General features: G+C 43.1%; 1 protein-coding gene across 1 annotated transcript in view; it reads right to left on the bottom strand.

The window, feature by feature from the left end:
* The window catches only part of KMT2C (lysine methyltransferase 2C), a 313,192-nt gene that overhangs the window by 28,540 nt on the left and 257,201 nt on the right, over positions 1-27,451 (bottom strand). The window contains exons 32-42 of the mRNA XM_045003252.1: positions 25,333-25,471; positions 24,853-25,067; positions 24,614-24,687; positions 22,092-22,274; positions 19,564-21,441; positions 15,496-15,821; positions 12,765-14,584; positions 11,330-11,441; positions 8,703-8,781; positions 8,520-8,583; positions 1,065-1,297 (exon numbers count right to left, since the gene is read on the bottom strand). Coding sequence (XP_044859187.1) covers positions 1,065-1,297; positions 8,520-8,583; positions 8,703-8,781; positions 11,330-11,441; positions 12,765-14,584; positions 15,496-15,821; positions 19,564-21,441; positions 22,092-22,274; positions 24,614-24,687; positions 24,853-25,067; positions 25,333-25,471 — 5,123 coding nt within the window. The remainder of the gene's footprint in view (positions 1-1,064; positions 1,298-8,519; positions 8,584-8,702; positions 8,782-11,329; positions 11,442-12,764; positions 14,585-15,495; positions 15,822-19,563; positions 21,442-22,091; positions 22,275-24,613; positions 24,688-24,852; positions 25,068-25,332; positions 25,472-27,451) is intronic.

Below are 27,451 nucleotides of genomic sequence, written 5' to 3'. Positions count from 1 at the left end.
TGACATTACTCATGTGAAACATGAGGGGTTTTGTTGTTTGTTTTTTAACATGAATTGCACTGTGTTTAATTGTTACAATTAGGGCTGTCAATTAATCACAGTTAACTCAAGCAATTAACTCAAAACAAATTAACTCGATTAAGAGAATTAATCATGATTAAGTGCAGTTTTAATCACACTGTTAAACAATAATAGAATACCAATTTAAATGTATTATAAACATTTGGATGTTTTTCTACATTTTCAAATATATTGATTCCAATTAAATACAGAATACAAAGTCTACAGTGCTCACTTTATATTATTTTTATGGAAAATATTTGCACTGTAAAAAGGCAAACAAAAGAAATAGTATTTTTCAATTCACTTCATACAAGTGTTGTAGTGTAATTTCTTTATCATAAAAGTGCAACTTACAAATGAATTATTTTTTTTGGTTACATAACTGCACTAAAAATCAAAACAATGTAAAACTGTAGAGCCTTCAGTCCTACTTCTCGTTCAGTCAATCGCTAAGACAAACGAGTCTGTTTACATTTACGGGAGATAATGCTGCCCGCTACTTATTTATGTCACCTGAAAGTGAGAACAGCGTTCGCATGGCATTCTTGTAGCTGGCATTGCAAGGTATTTACACGCCAGAGATGCTAAATGTTCATATGCCCTTTCATGCTTTGACTTGTAGATTTCACTATCTTTTTTTAATCTTTTTTACAGTGCAAATATTTGTAATAAAAAATAATATAAAGTGAGCATTCCACACTTTGCATTGTGCATTGTAATTGAAATAAATATATTTGAAAATGTAGAAAAAATCCAAAAATATTTATAATAAATTTAAATTGGTATTCTATTATTAACAGTGTGATTAAAACTGTGATTAACTGAAGTTAATATTTTTAATCTTGCAATTAATCACAATTACTTTTTTTAACCATTTGACAGCCCTAGTTACAATGCATATCTAGCAGATTTAAAGAAACAAGTAAGCTTACAGTGTTATACCTTAATATTAAACAGAAAAGATGCTGTCCTGTTTTTTTTTTTCTTCCCCAAATTGTTACCTGTTCTAGCTGTTTTTGGACCATACTCTGCTGCTCAGTAACATGCTTAAGCTGTTCTGCATCTTCTTCTGGGAATTCACGGCCAGCTTTTTTGGCAGTGCGTTGTTTTGCTGAGAGCGCTTTTTTTGATTTTCTGTGTGCTCCAATTTGCTCTTCAAGGTATTTCTGTTGCATTTGAAGAAGTTGTTGTGTTTCTTGAAGCCATTCTTCATATTGCTTTCTTTGTGAATCATCTGGGGTGGGGAGGGGAGTAATACAAGGAAAATAACCATTAATGTTATACGAAGGACTCTTGTTTTAAATGGAGGGGTTATTTATTGTGGCTTTCACACTTTCTACGTGCAGCACAAAATTTAAAGTAACAGTATCCATCAAAAATGCACAAAAAGAAACAGCACTTCTAAAAAGGCTTTCAAATCCCAAATAATCTCTAAGCCCCACCAAGTCCCCAAAAAACAAACTCTATCATTCCATTCATCTCCCAATCAGCCCCCGACACAGGGGACGCATAGGAGCACAGGTGAATCTTGTACCATGATTTGGTCATGACCAAATTTGGGTTCTAGTGGATTCAGAAGGGAAATTAAAACTCTTACTTTGCTACCAGCCCCCTCCTGTTTAAACTAAACTTAAGAATGTCAAATAATCATAACACATGGGGAGAGGCAGTCTCTCAAACAGATAGGATACAAAGCATGTAGGGCATACTAGGGTAAAAACACCACCTTACCTCAACTGACATTGACTGGTAGCCAGTCGAAATCACCGACCACAGGAGTAGTAAGAGCAAAGGGATTGAAAAAAATTGTTACCTACCTTTTGTAACTGTTGTTCTTTGAGATGTGTTGCTCATGCCCATTCCATTCTAGGTGTGCGCACGCCCATGTGCACGGTCATTGTGGATTTTTGCCATAGCGGTAACCATAGGGCCGGCTGTGGTGCCCCCTTGAGTGCCGTGCTCATGCGTTGGTATATTAGGTGCTGCCAGCCCTACGCCCTCAGCTCCTTCTTGCCGGCAACTCCGACAGAAGGGTAGGAGGGTGGGTAATGGAATGGACATGAGCTACACATCTTGAAGAACAACAGTTATGAGAGGCAGGTAACCATTTTTCCTTCTTCAAGTGCTTGCTCATGTTGATTCCATTCTAGGTGACTCACAAGCAGTATCAATGGAAGTGGGCTCAGAGTTCACGGTTTTGCAGCTTGCAGCACTGCTCTGCCAAAGGCAGCGTCGTCTCGAGTTTGCTGGGTAAGCGCATAATGAGATGCAAACGTGTGGACAGATGACCAGCTAATGGCCCTACAGATCTCTTGGATTGGTACCTGTGCCAGGAAGGCTGCTGACAATGCTCGTGCCCTAGTCAAGTGTGCAGTCATGATCACCGGCGGAGGCACCTTTGCCAGCTCATAGCGGTAGCAGATGCTGGCCGTGATCCAGGACGAAATCCACTTAGCAGACACTGGGTGACCTTTCATCCTCTCTGCCACCACAATGAACAACTGGATTGACTTACTGAATGGCTTTGTTCTATCTGCCTAGAAGGCCAGTGCCCTCCTGAAGTCCAGGATGTGTAGCCTGCATGCCTCATCTGACGGATGGGGCTTTGGAAAGAAGACAGGTAAGTATATATCCTGGTCAGTATGAAACTGGGAAATGACCTCGTGCAGAAACGCTGGGTGTGGTCGCAGCTGGACCTTATCCTTTTAGAAGACTGTATAGGGTGGCTCCGAAGTGAGCCTGATCTTGGACACCCTGCGGGCTGATGTTATCATGACCAGGAACGAAACCTTCCAGGAGAGAAGCAGGAGAGAGCAGGAAGCCAGAGGCGCAAAGAGAGGCTCCATGAGCCTCAACAGCATGAGATTCAGGTTCTGGGGAGGGGAGGGGATCCCAGACATGCAGCTAGAAATGCTACAGACCTTTCAAAGGCCATGCCGTCGTGTCGCGAGTGAAGATCGACCTGCCTTAGAACAGAGGATGGAAAGCTGAGATAGTAGTCAGGTCAACCTTGATTGATGACAGGGACAAATCTTGGAGTCTGAGGTGCAGCAGATAATCCAAGACCTTCTGCAGTGGGACCTGCTTGGCCCGAATACACCATTCCGAGGCCCTGCATGTGAACCGTTTCCATTTGACCACGTAAGTCACTCTGGTGGAGGGTTTCCTGCTACCCAGGAAAACCTACTGAACATGGGCCGAGCATGCCCATTCATCCATGCTTAGCCATGCAGTAGCCAAGCCATCAAGGGCAGCGCCGCCGGGTTTGGGTGCAAAACATTTCCATGGTTCTGGGGCAGCAGATCCAAGCAGAGGGGTAGCTGCAGTGCTGCTTAGCTCCTAGGCAGAGGTGTGGCCAGGCAGCTCTGCATGCAGCCTCAGCCTGCAGGTACCACCTCCATAGTTCCTACTGGCTGTGGTTCCTGACCAATAGGAGCTGCAAAGCCAGCACTCTGGGCGGAGGCAGTGTACAGAGCTGCCTGGCCAAACCTCTGCCTAGGAGCTGAGGGAGGGGGATGTCACCGCATCTGGGGAGCCCCCCAAGTAAGCGCCATCCAGAGCCCGCCTCACCCCATCCCATGCCCCTGTCCCCTCCCACACCAAACTCTGCTGGAGGTGGGGATGGCGGTGGGCCAAGACTGCCCCAGCAGCGGACAGTTTCTGTGACCTCCGTGACAAACTCACAGCCTTAACTATAAAAAACTATTTCCAAGGTCCTAAGGCTCGAAGTCAGAAGAAATGAAACCGCTAGCCCTTGCTACGCAAGGAAAGGCACTCCAACTAACCACCATGCACGGTAAGAAGGAACTGAGAGGGCATAGGGCTGGTTGTGCCTGATATACCGACGCCAGAGCGTGGCACTCAAGGGGGGTGCCACGGCTGGCCCTACAGATACCGCTAAGGCAAAAATCTCTGATGACTGCCCACGTGGGCGCGCGCACACCTTGAATGGAATCGACATGAGCAATCACTCAAAGAAGAATATAAAGTTCTGTCCAGTACATAAGAACGGCTGTACTGGGTCAGACCAAAGGTCCATCTAGCCCAGTATCCTGTCTACCAACAGTGGCCAATGCCAGGTGCCCCAGAGGGAGTGAACCTACAGGTAACGATGAAGTGATCTCTCTCCTGCCATCCATCTCCACCCTCTGACAAACAGAGGCTAGGGACACCATTCCTTACCCATCCTGCCTAATAGTCATTAGTGGACTTAACCTCCATGAATTTATCCAGTAATGTAAGAAATCACCTCATCTCTGACCACAGATAGTGTTTAAAATTGCATTCAGTGAGAAGGGAACCTCTTTATATATTTTTTTTTATATAAGACCACTAGGAAATGGAAGAATATAAGAAATCACTGAGAAAAATTAGACTTCATGAGATATTTGTAATCTCAAGCATCTACAGAATTATTAATTAAAATACAAATTGTTTTTAAGAACTACTGAAGTCACTGCAATAAGATCAACTTAAAATGTGTCTTATTTATTTATTTTAGGAGAGTTTTTTTATTTGTCTTTTATGTACAATGCACATTTCCCCAGTTCTCAGTCAAGGGCCTCCAGTCCCAAATGGCCTTTTCTTACAGAAATTACCCTGTTTGGCAGATAACTGGGTGTTACTCTTCTTAGAGCTCATAAATGTAGTTTGGTTATCAGCGTCACTACAGAGTAACCCAAGGCTCCTTCACCTGTCTCCTGGGGGCAAAGCACACTACAGTAGATTCTGCTTACTAGCAACCCAGACATTAACATCTGGTTAATAGCAAGATTTTGCCAGGAGCTAATCCCATCCCATTTACTTTAATGTTAGTGGGATCTGGATATTGACAATGGCATGTCTCTTATTACGAACATTTTTTTGGAACAAAGGCTCCAGATAGAGGCAGGTTTGCAAAGCTGCAGCCAGGGAAGGAAGGGCTGAGACATGCCTTCCCTGGCTGCAGCCACACAAACCTGCCTGTGCCCAGTGCTCAGCACAACCCAGAGCTTCCTTCTGGGCCTGCAGCCTTGAAAACCTGCCAGTGCACAGGGTCTGCATAGGAAGTAAGGAACTGCAGAGTGGGAGGGGAGGCTATGAACTAGCAGGGATGGCGGATGCAGCCCTGATGCTAGAGTTATGTGGTACATTTCCCTGTGCTCTCTGGGCTGTACCCTGCTGGGGGCTGCACCTAGAGAAGGAAGAACTGGGATGTGAGGAGCTTTGACCCCCTGGGGGCACAGAGAGAGGTACCATGCAGCCCCCAAGGCCTCCACTCAGAGTAGAAAGCCCTGGCATCTGGGCTGGAACCTCTCTCCCTGCTGCTGCCCTGCCTGCATTCAGGTTTGTGGGGCTGCAGCGAGGGAAGGAAGCACTGGGGTGCGTCTTCGCTGGCTGCAGCCCTGCAAACTTGCCTTCTGCTTATTGACAAATGCTGTACAATGGCAACTTTTTTGCTGGCAAATGAGGGATTACTAATAAGCAAAATCTACTGTACTTCTAATAATATTCTCACCTGCTTTCAGTCTAGGAATGGGGAGAAGGAGGCCAGGTCTGGGAACAGTACCAGTTTTCTCAGATGATAGAACATAAGAAATGCCATACTGGGTCAGACCAAAGGTCCATCCAGCCCAATATCCTGTCTTCCAACAGTGGCCTATGCCAGGTGCCCCAGAGGGAATGAACAGAACAGGTAATCATCAAGTGATCCATTCCCTGTCGCCCATTCCCAGCCGCTGGCAAACATCGGCTAGGGACACCCTCACTGCTCATCCTGGCTAATAGCCATTGATGGACCTATCCTCCATGAATTTAGTTGTTTTTTGAACCCTGTTATAGTCTTGGCTTTCACAACATCATCTGGCAAGGAGTTCCACAAGTTGACTGTGCGTTGTGTGAAGAAATACTTCCTTTTGTTTGTTTTAAACATGCTGTCTATTAATTTCATTTGGTGGCCCCTAGTTTTTGTGTTATGAGAAGGAGTAAATAACACTTCCTTATTTACTTTCTCCACACCAGTCATGATTTCATAGACCTCTATCATATACCCCCTCAATCGTCTCTTTTCCAAGCTGAAAAGTCCCAGTCTTATTAATCTCTCCTCATATGGCAGCTGTTCCATACCCCTAATAATTTTTGTTGCCCTTTTCTGAACCTTTTCCAATTCCAATATATCTTTTTTGAGATGCAGTATTCAAGATGTACCATGGATTTATACAGAGGTAATATGATATTTTCTATTTTATTATATATCCCATTCTTAATGATTCCCAACATTCTGTTCGCTTTTTTGACTGCTGCTGCACACTGAGTGGATGTTTTCAGAGAACTATCCACAATGACTCCAAGATCTCTTTCTTGAGTTGTAACAGATAATTCAGACCCCATCATTTTATATGTATAGTTGGGATTATGTTTTCCAATGTGCATTACTTTGCATTTATCAGCATTGAATTTCATCTGCCATTTTGTTGCCCAGCCACCCAACACTGAGACTAATAGACAGAGTAAACAGAAAAACAGGAACAGAACTCCATTATAAAAATGTTTTGCAGATATTCTTAAGATGTATAATGGTTTTGGCACAAACAGGTCTTCCCTTGTGCTTCAATACCCACCGTATTCTACCTTAGTTGTCACTGCACTACAGGCACTTGCAGAATCTAGTATCTCTATTGACTCAGTTCTTACAGCTATCCATACTCTCAAAGGACACCTTGATTCCTTCAATGCTAGGTTAGATTCTGTATCTAATAATATTGCCCAAAGTGACAACTGAGTGGAAATGTTAAGAGTATATCTTTGTGGATGTGGAAAAAAGACGTTTGACTCAGGAAAATGAGATTGAACATACTGAAATATTAACATGTCCTAGTTAAGGGTAACTGCTTGTTGCATAAAAAAAAACAGAGGGTGGGATTTTCAGAAGTGCTCAATATTGGCCCAGAACTGCTCTCGTTATAGTTAAATCAATGCTGAATGCTATTGAAAATCCCTCTCAGAAAGTCTAGAAAACTCGAGTAAAGTTTCTAATTGCATTTTGTGCATTGGGCCTCCAATATCTGAAGGGGGGAATCTAGCTACTTCTGTTTTGTTGTTTTTAAATACTTGGGGAGATGTTTTGCAGACATAAAAACTTCTTAGGATATGTAAAAAAAGTTCAGTATTTAAATCTACAGTTAAATCTCTCTCATGATAGAATGTAAGGGCTATGGTTTTTTGGGAGGGGCTAGGGCCGGCTCTGGTGTTTTTGCAGCCCCAAGCAAAAAAAAAAAAGTGTGTGTGTGTGTGGGGGGGGGGCAGGGCGGCAAAGCAGGGGGGAAAAAAAGCCAACAAAACCACGGCGTGGCCGGAGCGGCAAAGCGGGGGGCGGGGGGGGACGACACAGCGCAGCTGGAGCGGCAAAGCAGGGGAAAAAAAACAAAACAAAAAACCCTACAGGGCGGCCGGAGCCAGGGGACTCCCTGTGCTGCAGAGTGCGTGACCTCTCTAGTGGAGAGGAGGGGGAGGGAGCCGGGGGGAGAGAGAAGAGGGGTGGCCAGCGCTTCAGCAGGGCGCTCGCCACGTGGCCCCGACCGCCGCGCCGCCTGCTGGGAGGGCTCCGCGCCACTCCGGTCGGCGGGGAGGGAAGGACGCGGGCTGCCCTGCCGAGTTTGCTGCAGGGCGCTCACCTCCTCCGCGCCGCCGCCCCCTACAGGGCGGCCAGAGCAGCGAACAAACAAACAAACGAAAAACACCCACAGCCATGCCGCCCTAGGCTTGGGCGGAATGCCGCCCCGTAGAATCTGCCGCCCCAAGCACGAGCTTGCTCGGCTGGTGCCTGAAGCCGGCCCTGGGAGGGGCAGGGGGAAATGAAATATTAGGCATATCAACTAAAATAGATACACGTTTCCAAGTGTTTCTAAAATTACCAATTCTGGATGAATAAAATTGCTCTTTCTTTAGGTAGAGGTTCCTGCAGTTAGTTTTTCTGGTTTTCTGACAAGCTTTGCTTAACTAAATTCCAAAAATCTTTTTTCTTTTTGACTGATGATGCCAAGCCCTTTTTGATTTTTAAATTAAAAATAACTTGTTATTTTGGATAACTATTCCAACAGAGATCCAACAGAGTAATTATTAGATTTTTGAGATAGCTGACTGTAGTTTAATATATAATTAATTACTATTCTTTTGCCAATGGAAAATACTAATTACTCTATATGATTAGTACTATCAGATTCATATTTGTATAAATTTCCATCTTTCTTCATGATGTTTTTGAAGATTTTTTTGATATTGTTTTAATGTTTTGTATTTTGTTTTGAATTAATATCATAATTATGAAATGATAAAATTTAAGTAAGCCAGAGAATTAGTGGAGCTAGAAAAATATTTTTTGGCAATCAAATATTCATGTGTGACGTTTCCCTTTAAAAAAGAAACTGCAATATGAAACCCCAAGTTCATATACAAGAAATTATAAGGTTTATACTTACTGACAAAACCAGGACCAAAATTTGGAGGATTAGGCCTAGAAATCTGAGGTGTCAAACTTCCATCCTAAAAACCAGTAAAATGTATAAGCAAAGTGATTAAATCACAATTCCTTTTAAGAAGAAAATAAAATATTCATAATTTATCAACACTTCTGCTGTAACTCTCATTTCAAGTTATGTTACCTGTGTGATTGGTTGCTGCATAAGATTCTGGCCTTCACTAGTCTGCGTTCCTGACATTGGCTGACCCATAAAGGGAAACCTATTGATACACAAAGATCAGCTATAACAGACTTTTTAAACTAGTGAGCACTTTAGTACAGATGCATTGTTTAAAATTATTTTGACCTAAAATAAAACTTCCAAACCTTTTAGAAATATTTGTTAGAACTATTACATCCTAATTATGTGTCAGATTTTGAAAATGATATTTCTTATTTCACCCTTGTAACACTTTGTCCTCAGTTCAACCTGTTGTGCCTTATAATTCACAAAGGCATTAACTAAAAATGGCTTAAGTTGCCTTATACCAGGAGCTACCTGGAGTTTCCTAATAGTGATGATTCATAAAGGCGGCTGAACACATACAGATCACTCGAGAAGACTCTGTGCTTGAATTTTAAATGCTATGTTATGTAAAGAGTAGGATTCAATGTGCTTAGATACCACAGTATAAATACCTACACAAATAAGGGTAAATAGCATTTTGGACATTATAAATAGTTTTTTAAAAGGCACTGCTGCTAAACTTGGACAATGTAACTCCAGGGAGCAACAACAAATGGAACCCCAAAGAGCTTAACCAAAATGACAAGACAGAAGGAGATGGAATTCATCATGGAGCTGTGCCCTAGATCATGGCTTCTAAATATCACAACCAATTCCTTTTATTGGATTTAGAAACAAAGAGGAAGCCAGTGCTCACAGTTAACCTACCCTCTGAGGATGGGTGCCACTACAATCTGCGCTAGCACAAGTTTGTAAGTTCTCTTCTAGGGCAGTGGTTTTCAAACTTTTTTTCTGGGAACCCAGTTGAAGAAAATTGTTGATGCCCGTGACCCAATGGAGCTGGGGATGAGGGGTTTGGGGTGTGGGAGGGGGCTAGGGTGTGTGGGTGAGGGCTGCGGGGGAGGGCTGGGAATGAGGGGTTCAAAGTGTGGGAGGAGCTCTGGGCTGGGGCAGGGGGTTGAGGGGCAGAAGGGGGTGAGGGTGCTGAGCTGGGGATGAGCGGTTTGGGGTGTAGGAGGGGTTCCGGGTTTGGGGGGAGGCTCAGGGCTGGGGTAGGCAGTTGGGATGCAGGAGGGGGTCAGGGCTTTGGGCTGAGGATGCATACTCTGGGGTGGGGCCGGGGATAAGGGGTTTGGAGTGCAGGAAGGGGTTGCTGGTTTCAGGGGGCTCAGGGCTGGGGCAGGGGATTGGAGTAAGGGGTTGGGGCATGGTCTTACCTCCAGTGGTTCCCGGTCAGCAGCGCAGCTGGGATGCACCGCGGACCGTGCTGCAGGCCGGAAGTGGCCAGCAGCATGTCTGGCTCCTAGGCGGAGGCACACAAACAGCTCTGTGCGACTCTTGCCTGCAGGCCACCCCCTCCTCCCCCCAGTTCCCATTGGCTGGTTGCTGGCCATCGGGAGTGTGGTGTCAGTGCTTGAGGCTGGAGCAAAGTGTGGAGCCCCGTGGCCCCCCTGCCTAGAAGCCGGACCTGCTGCTGGCCGCTTCCAGGACACAGCACGGTGTTGGAAAGGGTAGGCACTAGCCTGCCTTAGCTGGGCAGCACCTCTGATGGGACTTTTAATGTCCCGGTCAGCAGTGCTGACCAGAGCAAGGCGACCCACCGCCTTACATGCTGCGCCCCAGTAGTGGGTTGTGACCCATGGTTTGAAAAACGCTGGTCTAGGGTAGCTGCAAACAGACACAGTTGCAGTAACGTATCTTAGAAGTGGCAAGGGCATGGACCATCATGGTGAAGTCTTCATTACTAACAGTCAGCTTTATTACACTATGGACCATAAACTTATGAGGGAAGTACTGGAAGCTCTATTGCTTGGACCATTTAAAATTAGTCTAGATAAAAGCACTAGGAAATTTATGGTAATAACAACAATAAAATAACTAAATCTTGAATAGCAATTTTGATTCATAGATCTTTATTATGCAGAAGAAAAATGCTGCTTTCCCTGTATTGTTTTAGTAGCTTATGTTTAACACAGTACTGTACTGTATTTGCTTTTTTTTTTTTGGTCTCAGCTGCTACATGATTGCATACTTCTGGTTCCAAATGCAGGGTGTGGTTAACTGGTCAGTTCGTAACTCTGATGTTCATAACTCTGAGGTTCATGTGTATATATCATTACACATTTTACAGATGAGGAAACTCAGGTAGAGAGAGATGAAGTGACTTGCCCAAAGTCTTACAACAGGTCAGTGGTAGAACTGAAAATGGAACCCAGGTCTTCTGAGTTCCAGTCCAGCGTCCTGTCCACTAGATCACATTGTCTTTACCCTAGGGAGCAATGCTGTATTGGCATGGAGTATGAGCTAAATGATAACATGGCCTTTTTCCACATCTTATTATGATTCACTGTGAATAATTGTGATGGTCTATAATTGGCTGAGAATGACTTTTCAGACTCCAGAGGGACAAGGTGGGTGAGCTCATATCTTTTATTGGACCAACTTCTGTTGGTGAGAGAGACAAGCTTTCAAGCTGCACAGAGCTCTTCTTCAGGTCTACTGATGCTGGCGGCTAAAAGGCTATAATACTTTGGGTCACTTTTCCTTTTTTACTTTAAACAATAGTGTCATCTTTTGCCTACCTGTTCATAACCATTGGTGGCATCCCCATATTGCTCTGTGCCATTACTTTATTGATACCTTTAAGAGCTACCATTTTTGCTTTCATTATGGGATCAGTGATTGCATCAAAATCTATGAAACAAAAATAGTAAAGGGTGAATTACACAGCTGAACAATTTGATTTTACTGAACTACCAACATAATGAATATTTCCAATATTGGCACATGTACTAATCCCTTGAGTTTAAAACAACCTCATTACAATTATTTATCCATACGTACTTCAAATTAATTTTTTTTCACTTTATAAACTAGAGATTAACATGCAGGTTTCTATATTCTGTAAGAAACTTGCACTTCAGTAAGCATCTCAGGAATAGGATTGACAGTGCCCATTATAGCAAATGGAATAACTTTCATTGCTATAGTGAGCCAAGAACTCAAAAGAAGGGATATTAGTTTGAGAGAGGCTGGTACAGGAGACTTGGCTAGAGGGTGAATCCATTAAATTACAAACATCAAGTTAATGGAGGTATTTGACAGGGCTGCCTTAGTCACCATGAACAGTGACACGGAGGAAGAATTTACTGCTATTATGAAATAGAATTTATATATAAAAAGATCAGGAAAAGGAGTCTGACTTGTGCACTTAGTAGACATTACTGATATTGATACAACAGTGACAGCTAGTCAGAAAGCTCCAGTTGTGTTTAGACTCCTGTACCACACATTGACTCAGTATGTTTTTTTAGCATTTTCGTATTACATTAACGAGCTGTGGATTAAAATACCTGTTTTATACATCTAAATACTATAAATTGATATGGTATGTTATATCAGTAAGAACAGATTGCCAGCTTCTATTCGGAACTTTTCTTTTTTAAGTACATGCAGAACAATTTTTCCCTAGGTCCAATATGGGTGAGTTAATAATTGTACTTTGTTCTAATATATAATAATGTATATACATTTTATTTATAAAGCACTGCAGTTGAAGCAACGCACAATAATGTAATTCATTCATCATAAAACAATAAAAAGACAGATGAAAGGTCAAATAATATAGTACTTTTTATTTGAGTCTCTCTTTAAAAACCAAAAACAAAGGCAGCATTACCCCCATCTCACATATGGGAAATTGAAGCATAAAGAGATTAAGAGACTTGCCCAAGGTCAAACAGATTTTGAATACAACTGTGAGTAAAATCCTGGCCCCACTGAAGTGAACAGGATTTTTGCCACTGACATCAACAGAACTAGAATTTCACCCATATGCTTAATTTCCAGTCTCCTGCTGTAACTACTAGTCAAGTTGCTCTTCATCATGCCAGCTACTAATTCAGTTTTAAATGCCTTTGTATTTTTGTCAATAGACAGTCAGATTTTTTTTTGATATATTCTTTTGGTATTTGTTTAGTGAACTAACCAGCCCCCAAAAAGATATCACATACATACCAATATTGGGGAAAAATGGCTCTGAACGCTGACGAATCATGGCTTGCATCTGTCGCTGCTGCTGCTGCTCCTGCCTTTCCTGATCCAAAAGATCCTGCAGAAGAAGGGGCTGCTCCTCTAATAAAAGAGGTCTCTCTCGATTTTGCTGCTGGGCTAGAGTCTGTGGGAGCATTATCTGCTGGGGACCAGATATGCCACTGGGACCAGGGCGATTTGCCAAAGTCACGGCTTGATTACCTGGTTGTCCTGTCCCAAAGCTGTGATTAGTTGACTGACCTTGGATAAATCCTGGATTTACTGTTGCCCCTTGAGAGAAGCTATGGTTTATTCGTGGAACCACAGTCAGATTAGAATTTAAAGCGTTTTCCAAGATTTGTCCAGCAGGTGTCATTAGTGTTTGTGAAACACCCGATACATGATTTGTTTGTGTTGCCGGCAAAGACTGAGGTGAAGAACCTAATGCCCTTATGTCAGAGTTATCTGAACTCTCATTGGCCAGCAGACTTGAAAGGACTGGTGTGGAACCAGAAATACTGCAAGAATTTATAACACCCTGAGCAGGCAGTTGAGCAGGGCCCTGAGCAACATTTGGACTAGACACAGTTGTTTCCTGATTCGTAGTAATAGTTTTGTCAGGTAATTCTGGATTATTAGGCTGCACAGGAGCTTTTTCTCCATCATTTAACTTTGTTTCAGCAGCAACCTGAGGGCCTGCAGATTCCACATTTCCATCATTTTTTTCATTTTCAGACTTTGTTTCATCTAATGAGTTTGGAGAAAGCACTTCTGTTTTAATCTCACTATCCATAGCAGATTTCTTCTGCGGAGAAAGTGCATCAGTGGGGACTGAAGTTTTATCACTTCGTTCTTTCTGTTTTGGTTCTTCTGTCTTGCTCTGAATATCCAATTTGTCATCTATAGGAACACTAAGATCCAATTCCTCATTAAACATACTTTTTTTATCCTCTAGATCAAGTTCTGGGTCTGTGTATGCAATTATGTCAAATTCCCCTGATCTCAGGAGGTCATCAAGGTGAGGATCATTGGTTTCTAGATTATCTAAAGTGTCCAACTCATCTCCTTTCCCATCCTCTGGATCTAGATTTAGATTTTCAAGATCCTCATCATCTAAGTCCTTGACTTCAACTCCATCCAGGTCTTTGACATCTAAGTCTTTTACAGAGGGATCATCAGGATCAAGCTTCTCTTCTAATCCATCAGTTGGCTGGTTGGGAATCTGTAGATTCCCAGGTGCCTCAGTGGGTGCAGATGTAGGCAAAGGAGTCCCTGAAAAAGCATCATTAACCGGGGGATGACTTAAAGAACGCATGACAAGCACGGGTGGATGGTCATGATTATCTTGCTGAGATTGTGGCAAATGCTCCAAATTTGTAGACATCTGTAACTGGTTAGTTAGACCTTGAGGAGAACGTCTCACTGGATCTATGTGTCTTGGACCCTGAAAGTCCTGCCTAGGTATAAATCCTGTATGACGGTGATGCTGGGGTGCTGTGTCTATAACATTAGCAGCAGAGGGATTAAAGGGGAGTCTTGGCCTGCCATCAGGGGCTCTGTGGCGTAACTCAATGAATGCTTGACCCAGTATATTGTGTTGCTGAACCTGAATACCCTGTGGTGGAAAATGCTGAGACAGTCTAGCTGGACTATTCATATGTGTGTTGTTCAATGGCCTAGGCATATCTATAGACAAAGATCTTCTCAGCTGTGGTGGAACTCCAGCGCGTTGCATTTGCTGTTGAGGCCCAAGAAAACGTTCTTGACCTGTTGATGGACCATGTCCACCTCCTGGAAACCCAAATCTGAAATCAAAGATTCATTAAAGAATTAGTTCCCTTGATTCATTTGGCACACCTGATCTGGCATATTTCAGAAAATGACTAATCACTTAAATGTTTTACATATTATGTTCTTTAGTATATTTAAATAAATATTTTATTTTGACCAATCTCAAACTTAAGTGAGCTTTCTGAACAGAATAAAAAAAGTAACTAAAATAACTGTATTAATTATGTTTAAGCAATTTGTGCTGTACCAACCCCTCAACCCAAATAATCTTGGATAAAAATGCTTCTTACAGCAAAAACTATCTTGCTAGACATTCCATATTTTAATTGAACTCAATAAGTGTAAAAAAAAATTGGGGGACCGACCCCCACAATATTTCAGTATTGATATTTATTTCACATCTTGCCACTACTTAAAAAAATAATGACATAGAATACAAGTCGTTTCTTGATTGTGTATACTTTACATGAGGACAATAATATTTCATTAATGCCATATTCATAAATGAAAACTAAAGCTGGATTAAATAGTTTTCTTTATAAATGCCTAAAAATGCAGTTTTGTGGGCTGTGTGTACACAGGTGGCATAATGCAAGGAAAAAAATTCCCACCCTCCATCTCTCTCAAACTGCCAAAAAACCAACCATGTATTACTAAGTTTTAATTGCTGAACAATTTCCAGTAACACACACAATCAACCAGTGCAAAAATATAGGCTGCAATAACCTCAGATGCTTACATGCATACTTAACTTTATATACTGACGTCAATGTGATTACACAGCTGCTTAAAGCTAAACACGTGTATAAGTGGTTACAGGATTGGGGCCGCGGTAGGCAAATTACATCAGTGTTGCACAGGCCATCTTACTGGAAATCCCTATAATAGTTTAGACGATACAATTTTAAGAAATCAAAAATCATACCCAAGACCATGAGGCCTCATTCCCATGGCTGTCATATCTCCTGGAAATTGGGGTCTATTAAACTGCCCATCAGAGGGAAATGGTCCACGCTGATCTTTTGGGAATACTGTGAACCTTGGACCACCTGGAGGGATGATGGATGCTCTAATATTCCCAGGGTAGGGAGGAGGAGGTCGGTTAAAAATCTGATTTAGATTTTCTTGCTGCCAGTGTTGATGCGGAGCTGCATGGGGAGGCGTGGCTGGGTCCTGTAGTGCTTTTTCCTGACGGATAGCATTCTTCTTCTGCTGCTGCTGCTGCAGAATAATTTCACGCAACTTCTGGCGCTGGTTTAAAAAAAATATTATGTTCACTACTGAAATAAATCTACTTTCAAAATGTAAGGTCCCCCAGAGCCAAGAATCTTGTATAAACGGAACAATCTTCCCTCCCACTCACTAGAAAAAAAACCCTATAATTCCCTTGCAAATTAATCAAAAACCAGACAACATGATTCAGGGAATTGGTAAGAGGCTAGTGAGACCTTTCACCTCAAGGCCCCCTATTCACCAAGGGTCTGCTAATAAATTGTATAGTAAATTGCTTGACCACACTTCAGTTTGTTATGAAATATATTCAAGAGACCAAACAACCAATACCAGTCAGTTTTATTGCTCAAAGTGAATTACAATATAGTACAGGAAGAAAGGCTCAATATGAGACCAATTTCTGGAACGCCTTCTCATGCAGTGTTGTTAAATTCACCTTACAAAGAAGGTGCTTCCAAAGTTACAATGCTAAAGCTATTCTTTTTATACTCATCCTGTTTGCATGTAAAAAGGTACTCTGGGCATCATCTGAAACTAGATTTAACCAATCAGTTTTCTATTTTGTTTTTCTGGTACACCCCCATCTCTTTGTTCTGAATACAGGCATTCCAGGTACCAAAGGGCACGAAGGCACCTCTTAGGTGTGTACCAGGGTAGAACAATCATTTATCTTGTCCTTTTCCTTTGGGACATTCCAGTACTGGTGTGTGAGAGTAACTCCTTACCAACTGTTATAGTAAAACACCCATATATCTAGATCCTGACAGTTTTCCTACCTACTTAAGCCAAAATTTACTTCAACTAATGCAAGGTGTTATGGAATATTTGACACAGGTGAACAAATAGTGGGGAGAGGATAATACATTCAGTTAACATAAGAATTCACACTTACATTAATACTATGCCTAACATATGTGTCTTGGCTAACAGGCCAGCTCACTAATGTTAGCACAAGGAGCTGTCATACACTTTTGTGCCCCAATGGTGCCCTTGTGCCATAGGGAGAGATGAATTCTGAAGGAGGAGAGGTGATCAGAAGTTCAGTTAGGGAAAACTGCTTTTGGTTTAACAGCAGTAGCAGACGCTACCCCAGCCAGGGCCCCTTCCGGGCCAGCACTGTCAATTTTTAGGCTGCATTAGGCCCCTAGAGCTCCTTCACGCAAAAGGAGATTAAGCTACTTTCCACAACTCTAACCTCAGCCCCATCCCCATCCCAAGGTGAACTTTCTGCCTTCTGATCTTTGTCAGAATCTACACTAGGATAATCCCAGAAGGACTGTGGTCCAGGACAGCAGTGATCAAGAGACCTTAATATCTAATGCTTATTTGCTATTTGGTGGCTTATGTGACATGATTTGGTGTTCTTGGTCCAGTTTCTAATGGTCAGGTGGACATATTGCAGAAATCACCAACATAATTGATGTCAGCATTCTCAAACAGAGAAAGGACGAATTTACCTGGAAACCAATCTACCCCATAACCTCTAGCAAAGGAGGCACTCTTGTAGAGGACTGTGGGTGAACTCAAACAGCCAATAACCCTGCTGAACCTAGCCTGTGGGTAAACGATTTAGATCATTACAATATTTTTTATCAGTGTCTTTACTCTTCCTTTAAAGCTAAGATACATTAATGCTATTAAATGCCTCACAGGTCTGTCCAACTGTTTAAGTTCTTGAAGGTAAAGAAAACTTTTAATCTGTAACATTTAGATATCTCAAAAAATGACACAAAATAGTTTTTATCTACATTCGAATATCACAATTTTAAGGTCCAATAGCCTGAAATGTGTCAAGGCCAGATATAATCACATTTTATCAGAGGAGGTAAATATTCTATGCAGAACGCTGAATTACATTTTCAGTCATGGTCAGTGGGCCAGGGCTACACGGTTAGGTTCATTCAACAGATCCTCAATCCACACTGTATCTCCTTCTGATGATGCTGGAAAGTTTGCTAATAAAACTGTGGGTAGAAGAAGGCCTTGTGGTTGCAACTGTAATTTAGTTACAGTAGAACGTCAGAGCTATAGACACCTCGGGAACAGAGGTTTTTCATAACTCTGAAATGTTCCGTAACTTTGAACAAGATGTTGTGGACTTCAGCCAGAGGGTGGTTGGGGCTGCAGGTGCGCGTGGGGGTGGTTGAGTCATGGCCCCAGGTTGGGGCTCAGGGTTTCTGCCCCGCGGAAGCACCAGGGCTCAAGGCTTTAGACCTGGGGGGAGCACTGGGACTCAGGGCTTCAGCCCTGCAGCTCCATTTCCAGCTTCTGCCCTGCAGGGGGCGCCGGGGCTTGGGGCTTCCCATGGCTCTGTTCCCGGTTTCAGTTGGTGGGAGCAGAGTGGGGATCGGGGCTGTAGCTACGGGGGGAGTGCTTGGGCTGAAACCGGTGCTCCTCTCATAGCTAAAGGCCCGAGCCCTGGCACCCCCTGTGGGGCTGAAGCTGGGAACAGAGCTGCAGGGCTGAAGCCCCAAGCCCCGGTGACAGTTGCGTGGCTGAAGGCGGGAACAGAACTGCGGGGCTGAAGTGCTGAGCCTCGGTGCCCCCTGCGGGGCTGAAGCTGGGAATGGAGCCACAGGGTGAAGCCAGGAGCCCCAGCACTCCCCCCAGGTCTAAAGCCCTGCGCTCTGGTGCTCCCGAGGGTCAGAAGCCCTGACCCTGCCACCTTGCCCGGAGCCCTGACCCTCTGTCACGCAGCTGCAGCCCCAATTCCCTCCCTCCCAATCCCCCCGGCTGAAGCCTTGAGCCAAAAGCCCAGAGGCAGTACAGTATTTGCTTTTTTTCCTGTGTGAGTATCCACAGTTGTCAGATTAATTACTTCCGGTTCCACAGGGTGTCCGGTTGACCGGTAAGTCCGTAACTCTGGTGTTCATAATCTTTGAGGTTCTACTGTAGTAAAATTACTGTTTTATTCAGCATCAATCTGTGGGGGGGGGGGTGGAAAACTAAGCAGAGCACTTTTGAGATCACATCTATTTCTGACCCTTATTTGGTCATTTGCATGAGTAACTCCTTAGTTTCAATGTATACTAGCACGCCCACATTTTTTGAAAACCTGGTATGTAAAGTGTAACAATTAAACATCAGATTTAACACACTTCTCAATGGCAGCAGTTTGCATCTCACTTGGGGTCTGATCCTACACCATCATGTCAATGGGAGTTGTGCCATTGACATCAATGAGTGTAGGATCAAACTCTTAGACTATGTCCACACTGCAAATTAAGGTGTAACAGTTGCATGGGTAGGTATGTGCTAGGTTTAATCTAGCTTGTGTAGGTAACAATAGCAGTAAAGATGTGTGGCGTGGCCTAGCCACCCCAGTACAACCCTTCTAAGGGCCCTCGGTACATACTTGGGTTGCTAGCCAACGCTGAGGTCCGTGTTGCCACATCTTCATTACTACTCTTACCACCACTAGCTAGATCAAAGCTAGCATCAGTATGCCTATTCATGCTACAATATCACCTTAATTTATGGTGTAGAAATACCTTCAGACTAGACAGCACTATCTTAGTCAAAATTGAGAAACTTTTCTTCATAAACGTAAGAATTAGAAACTTACTCCTTAAAAATATTGAAAGCTTGCATTCTGCATATTCTGATTTTGTTAAATGGGCCAGGGAAACATGTCAAGTAGCCAAGGGCTGGCCAATGGGCTTTGAGTTTCACACCCCCGCTTTATAACAATGTAATATGGGAGATTCCTCTAATTGTGACATTTTAATAGCACAAACATTAAATTGTATACTGAGCTCACCTGTCTTAGTTTCTCTGTGTCTGCCTGAGACATGTTCATGGTATTCTGTGTATCTGTTACTCCTGTAGTTGGTGCTGGGCCAGAAACTTGTGAGATTGTGGAAAACTGCTGCCCTTGAGAGCTCATTGGAGAATTTGCAGATGCATTAAAGTTGCCCTCAGATCCAGACCTTTGCTGATCAGCTTCGTGGGCATGCTGACTAGTTCCAAAAGTTTCTGGCTGAGGTCTTGGAGTCATTGGAGGCTGATCATAAGGATCATGTGCTGGGGCTGCTGGAGCATGGCTAAATGATTCTGTTACAGCAGGTCCTGCTGGTCTTGGAGTTTGAGAACATGAATCTGGTGGTCTTACAAAAGTGCCCTGCAGAGCAGTTCCTCTGTTTTGGGATGTCTGCAGGAAAGGATCTCGATTTGGCATTAGTCCTGGTCTTACCGTGGGTCTGTTAAAATTCTCTGGAATCCCTGGCCTTGGAGTTGCTGGTGGCTGAGAATAAGGGTCATTAATAACTGGCCTTGGCGTTCCAGGAGGTTGAGCATATGGATCAGAATGTCTCTGATTTGCTGGAGACTGAACAAATAAATCTGCTGGCTGTGCAGGTCTTGGCGTGGGTGGTTGCTGCATATATGGATCAACAGTGGTGGGTCGAGGTGTTCCTGGAGGTTGGGAATAAGGGTCAGCAGCTGGCCGAGGAGTACCTGGAGATTGGGAATAAGGGTCCTGAGAGGCTGGCCTTGAAATGGGTCCAGACTGAGAGAAAGAGTCACTCTGCTGTCGCATTACCCGAGGTGGATGGGCAAAAGGCTCCTTTATTGCAGGGTGAGGAGTCAGAGGAGGCTGGCTATATGGATCATTAGACTGATTGTGGGAAAAGCTATCCACTGGCCTTGGTGTCAAAACAGGCCTTTCATATGGATCAACAGCAATGCGTCTTGGTGTTGGTGGTATTGCTCCATAAAGATCTTGTGGGGACTGTGGTGGGCGCATTGGAGTTTTAAAGGGTCCAGGGCTGCCATCACCAATGGGAGTGGGAGTCAGTGGTGGTCGTGCATATGGATCAGCAGGAGTTATTCTCTGTCTTTGAAATATATCTGTTCTAGGAGCTGGTTTAGTGAATGCATCATTGCTTCCAGTTGTTAAAGGAACTTTCCCTGATTGTTCCATAATTATGGGAGATCTTGGTACCCCCAAAGGTTTGGGGAACTGATCTGCTGCCATTACTGGTCTGGGTGTATCTGGTGGTTTTGCATAGGGGTCATTGCTAACTGGAGATGAAGAACATGAATCTCTGACTGGTGAAGGCCTGCTTCCTGCTGGTTCACTTACTTGAATGGGCCTGGATACAGATGATGGTGGTGGACAGGTATCCACTGGTGTAATGGTACTTCTTCTGACAAAGTTTTGGTTAACAGGTGGTGGCCTAGGTGTTCCCACCATTTTAGCATAAGGATCCATTGGAGAGGGCGGTCTAGAGTTTGTAGTACTTGGAGGAAACATCTGTTGTGATGCAGGCTGAGGCGTCTGTGACTGAGCAAGAGGATCCTGTACTGGCATTCTAGTTGGGGTTGGGGGTGGAGGTGGTGCTTGTGGTTTGAGAAACACATCATCGGAGGATACCGAAGTAGGGGTATCAGGTAGCTGTTGTTTGGTAAATAGGTCTTTGTGGAATGTCTGTTGAGCAGGAGACATATTTCCATTGCCAGTCTGAGGTGTTAAGGGGCTCTGTATCCCACTGCTAGGTGTGTCTGAGCCAGACTGGTTTAGAAGCTGTTGTGAACCAAACTGTTGTTGTTGTTGTTGCTGCTGCTGCTCATTTTTCACTTGCTCAAGTTTTTGTGTGGCTTCGATTTTGGCTTGCTGCTTACTTTTCTGACGCATTTGCTGGTTTAAGATGGGAAGAGAAAAGGTTACATTTATTAGTCCAGGGAACATAAGCAAGGGCATTTTGATGACTGAGCATCAACGAATTAGGATCTTTAGAGACATATGAGATCAGTTAAGAATAATTTAAAAGCTTAAGTACAGTGGGGGCAGAATGCCTGGTCATTTATGAAACTAAATTACATTGGCAAACTCCCCATTGACTGATTGGGGAAAAGTATTTCCCAGATTCCCAGAGGAATAAAGCTGCTTGCCAACCTTCCATACTAAAGAAGCGATGCAGCCTCATTAACAAGCAGTAAAGGGCTTTGGAGTAACAGAAAAGTGCCAGCCTCATTTAACGTGAGGGTACCCAGGGTGAAGGCCTTTTCTGTGACATATGACAGAAAAGGGCATACACCATTGCTCTTGGCTGGCCCCACAGAAATAAAGATAATTAATTATGTTAACAATCAACCAAAGTGGTAAAAATAAGTCAAATATTTTTATATACCTTTTCTTCTTATGACCAAAATCTTCACTCTATGCAGAGTGCATGTTATGAATTTATATTTCCTTCCTTGGATAGATTAAAATTGATTTTCATCCATTAAGCACAGCAACTACCAATAAAAAAATCCCACAATAATAAATGACCAAAGATAACACACCTGTCTGAATTTCCACTCCTGCTCATGTTCTGATTCCCTCTGCTTTAAAGGATCTTTAAAGAGGTCTGAGTCGATTCGAGAGCTATGATCAATGCTATCCTGTTGCTGCTGCCTTTTCATGGAGTCATTTGACATCTGCACTTTATTGATGCGTAGAGCAGCTCTATTATCTCTGGCTTTTTGCTGAAAAAAAAATAAAAATACAAGTAATTTTTCTTCTTTTTCTTTTGATATGTGTAAGTACTGCATCTACCCATTCTTCCTACAAAATCTACAACCAAATTATTGATGTGATCTGATTTAATCGCACACAATCATGAACAAACTAGGTTACTCTCTTGTAACCAGAACTACTAACTGCAAGTCTATAGTCTTGACAAAGCTGCAGTGTGGGATTTGTGTATGCCAAACCATGTCGGGCAAAAGACTCATTAACAATAGAGGCTTTAAATGTAAGTTAGGAGATTCTGTTTACATGCAGCAGAGGGCCAAAGAAATACAAATATACCAATACACATGTCAAATCTTATATTTGTGTGGTCCCAGATTTGAAGAAAACAGGCAGCTCCCAGGTAAAATGAATCAACAGAGGTTCATCTGAAGAACTTTAGTTATAGGAGAATAAGATGCACTAGTGGACTACATTAAATAGCCTCTATGCATCCCACTGAGTCAGGCTAGCAATACAAGCATAGGATTGAGGGTTAAGGACAAAGAAAAATTGGACTGCACAATAACAACTCTTCAGATAAGCATTTTCAAGCAATAATGGAGCTTTTAAACTTTTAATGGCTGCTTCAGGGAGTCGCTTCTGGCTGACATTTTGAATCTGGCTCCTTCTGAGTATCAAATCCTGACAGTTGCTTTTTCAGATTTATGTTACAGTTCTCAACTGCATATTGCACCTTGCAGAAATGACCCTTTTTAAAGATTTAAAAAAGCAGTCAAGGATGAGAGCTGCATAGCCATAATGGCAGCTGAATTAATGCCTGCAGCTTCTTACAAAATCCTCAAGTTGGTGTGACATTTTTCCTCCCCTTAAAGTGATGGGATGGTACATATTAAAAAGTGATAAGGTAAAGAAAGCTACAGTAAGAGCAGGAAAGCTGGCTTTTGAGCTTCAGTCACTTGGTAGTTTGAATTATCTTATTCAGCATGAAAGCTCTTAGAGGCGGGACTGTGATTTCTTCTATGTTGGTACAGTGTTAATCACATTGGTAGTGCACAAATAATAATCATCAGCAGACATTTAGATTGCAAGCTCTTTGGGGAACAGAGTGTCTCTTACTATGTAGCATACTGATCTTGGTTGGGGCCTCTAGCTAATATAAATAAATAAATGAACTTAGTTTATATTAAGACTGAATGGCTGAGAAAATAGCTTTAGAAACAAGTTCTAAAATTACAGAGGTCTAAAACTGCATCTTCTGGAACCTTAGGGTACGTCTACACTACCCGCTGGATCGGCGGGTAGTGATTGATCCCCGATCGCTTTGCAGTCGACTCCTGTACTCCACCGTGGCAAGAGGCGGAAGCTGAGTTGATGGGGGAGCGGCGGCAGTCGACCCCACACTGTGGGCTTGGCTACACTTGCAAGTTGCAGCGCTGGTAGAGGCTTTCCAGCGCTGCAATTAGTAACCGTCCACACCTGCAAGGCACATCCAGCGCTGCAACTCCCTGGCTGCAGCTCTGGGTGTACACCTGGTCAGGTTGGGGTGTAGCGATTGCAGCGCTGGTGATCCAGCGCTGCTCATCAAGTGTGGACACACACCAGCGCTTTTATTGGCCTCCAGGGAATAAGGAGATATCCCAGAATGCTTTTAACTAAATTACTCTCTTTGTTTTGTTGTGAACTCCGATCGGAGCTCCGTTGAACTGCTTATCTAAAAAACAAACACTGATCACAGCAAACAGGAGCTATCTGTACCTGGCTGTGAACGATCAAATGAGAGGCAGGCAGGGAGTGAATGTTTGCTTGACAGAGAAACAGCATTGGATGCAGGCTGTTTGCAATTAAGACTAAGGGGTCGCGAACATTTTCTGATTTTTCAATCCAGGAAGCTAATACACAGTGTTGGCTCCAAAAATCCACTCTCTCTATCTTCCCCGCTCCCTGTCACAGTACACCACCCTCCACCCCCCTCTTTTGAAAAGCACGTTGTTGCCACTTGAATGCTGGGATAGCTGCCCATAATGCAGCACTCCCAACAGCGCTGCAAATGCTGCAAATGTGGCCACACACCAGTGCTGGTAGCTGTGAGTGTGGCCACACACCAGCGCTGTTCCTGCACAGCTGCATGACCAGCGCTGTAACTCCCAGCGCTGCAACTTTCAAGTGTAGCCAAGCCCTGTGAGGACGCAAGGTAAGTCAACCTAAGATATGTCGACTTCAGCTACGCTATTCTCATAGCTGAAGTTGCGTATCTTAGGTCGATGCCCCCAGTGTAGACCCGGCCTTAGTAGTTTTAAAACCAAACACCCCACAAATTACATGTACAAATGCTAGTTTTAGTTATTGTTACCACATATGGTGCTCTTTCTTGTGAGCTTGCTTTTCTCCACAGTTTAGCAATCTGCTTCACTCTTGTAGTCCAGTCTGCAACCAAAAGCAACATATTGTTTTAGTATGCAGGGTTTTGATGATTTTATAATTCTTCAGACAATTTTTATAAGTAGAAACAGTTAATGCTTTGGTGAAGAAAGGTGCCTAACAGAACTGTTACAAAATTTTTGCCCCCTACACAATAAATCACTTCCTCACCTGGGAATTCTTCTTTTAGGTTGGGGAAGTTGATATTTGTGTACAGAACAGGTGCTACTGTTGCCATTTCACCAAGTGCTTCTTCTTTTTCCCACTTCAGAGTGCTTCTTTGAGCATTGGACATTGTATCCCCTTCTCCTTCCATAGGGGGAGCAGATGGTGTCCATGAACTATTAGGATCATTTACCATTGGATTAAATGCTGGGTTCTTATCCCTGACAAATCAAAACAGATGTTTAATTTTTCAATTTTCCTCTCAATATAATATGAAAATTTATTTTATAAACACTCTGTTCACTACTCCAGCAGTTAGTATCATGTCTTTTGAAAAGATTTAAAAGAGCAAACATGTTTTAAAATGTATTTAATGTTTCTGTCAAATAATAAACATTTAAAATGTGCAGTGGCAAGTATGCTTCACTGATACCACTCAAGCTAGGCTAACTGTTGAGTAATTCCACATTCTTCAGCTTGACTTACCTGGTATCACTGTACGGTGGTTGTGTAATAGGAGAGAAAGTGCCTAGTCCAGCTCCAGGAGCCAAAGGTGTATGAGGGAGATGAGGGGTAAGTCCAATCAGGCCATTCATAAGTGGTACTCTTGAAAACATACTTTCCCCTGGAAGGCAAACGTTGAAATGATCAATGTAAAGAACGAGTGCCTGAAGGCTTTCAAGGTGTTCAAGACAAACTTTGGTGAGGAATAGGCCTTTAGTCTAATGAGAAACTACTTATTTGTACATTCTATGGTGCTCGCCATGAATACATTTATGCTATAAATTAGAAGGTTTCTAACCCTCAGAGGAGTGAGGTTCTAGTACAGCTTCCAATAGCAGAAAGAGGAAGTAGCCTAATTAGTTTTAAACCAGAGCTTGATAAGATTATATGACAGGATTAAATGATGGGACTGCCTGTGATAGGAGGGGACTTGATTCGATGACTCAGGAGGTCCCTTTCAGTCCTACATTCCTATGCGCCAACTTCAACCTTTTGGAGAGGATTTATGAACATATGACATTCTCCACCACCATAAACTTTAGTGAGTCCTTTCCATTATATCCAATCAGTATGTACATGTTTCTTATAATTTTGGCAAGTCAAAGGATTCTTTGAGAATTTCCCATCTGAACTCATTTTATATCAGGCTAGCCTGTGTTATATTATTCCATTTTACATATATGTATCTTTTGGGGTGGGGAAACAGAAGAGCAATTTTGAGCATTTATTTTTATTTAGTTAGTGATTTGAATATCTGTTAATACTGCTTGGTTACATATTATTAAATACTTGGAAATGAGTTCATGAAAAATAACCTAAAATTCACCAAAAGCTGAACACAACTCTTCTATATATGGGTGCGCAGCAGGCCCCAGATCCTTTGTTTATTTGAACATATTTTCTTTTACTGTTGGCAAGAGCATCTAGGATCTCCTGCTTCTACAATGGAGGTAACTGGTGGTTGTCCAAATATATAAGGGTGAGGAACACAGTGGGGACAATAGATAACAATAATAGATAATAATAAAAGCTAAGCTCCTTCAACTGTAATGTAGCAACTAAGATTGTCTGGTAGGCATCTGGCAAAGACTAGAACATGGCTTACAGACAGCTCTAGGGTATCCCAGGCTGCCAACCACTGTGATATTTCTAGCCTTCAAAGTTCTTCCCTAAAGGAGACATAGCAAATACTATGAATTGGTGTTTCAACAACAGCTATTGTTATTTTCTGATCTCTCAGATTACAGCTAAACAAAGAAGTTACTCATCTTGTGCAGTAATGATGGTTCTTTGATGTGTCCCCCTATGGGTGCTCCATTATAGGTGTGTCTGCGTCTTTTCGCTGCTGATTGGAGAACTTCAGTAGCAGTGTCCATTGGGCCCACACATGCACTGTCTCCTCATGCTGCACCACGAGGCTAGAAAGCTGTGCGGACTAACCGTCCTCAGTTTCTTCTCTACTGCAGAATCATAGTGAGAACTCCAAAGTAGGGGAGGAGGGAGGGTAGTGGAGCAGCCACAGTGACACACATCTTGAAGAACCATTGTTACTTCACAAGGTGAGTAACAACAACTTCTTCTTTGAGTAGCGTCCCTATGGGTACTCCACTGTGGGCAAATCCGAGCAGTAGCCCCGCCTTGGTGGGCTGGGACTTCATGGTCGGTTTAATCATAGATTATAGTACTGTGGAGCCAAAAATAGCATCAGAGGCAGAGTCCTTAGTGACTGCGTAACGTTCTGTGAAAGCGTGGACTGCCGAAGATACTGAATGAGATGGTGATTGTTTTCAGCTATTCCTGGGTTTGCTGAGGAGACTTCTTGCTCTCTTTTTTGACTTGTGAGAGGAGTCCCCGGATTGTTTTTTCAACTCACTATCCTTCGAAGTCAAAGGTTATGGGGAAGACTCATGCCCGCCGGAGGGTTGGGGTCGGAGAGCAGCCTCCATAAAGATGATTTTCTGGCAGAGCTCACTGTCTTTGTGGGATCTCTGTCAGAGCTGCTGCAGAGGGAACACTTTTGCTGGATGTGGCCCTCGCCGAGGCAGCGAATGCACTGGGAGCGCTTGTCTGTGACTGGGTGCAACACTTCTTGAAGCCTGGA

Source organism: Mauremys mutica, chromosome 2 (assembly GCF_020497125.1).
Source record: "Mauremys mutica isolate MM-2020 ecotype Southern chromosome 2, ASM2049712v1, whole genome shotgun sequence".
Lineage (NCBI taxonomy): Eukaryota > Metazoa > Chordata > Testudines > Geoemydidae > Mauremys > Mauremys mutica.
This window is presented reverse-complemented; position numbering and strand designations above follow the sequence as displayed.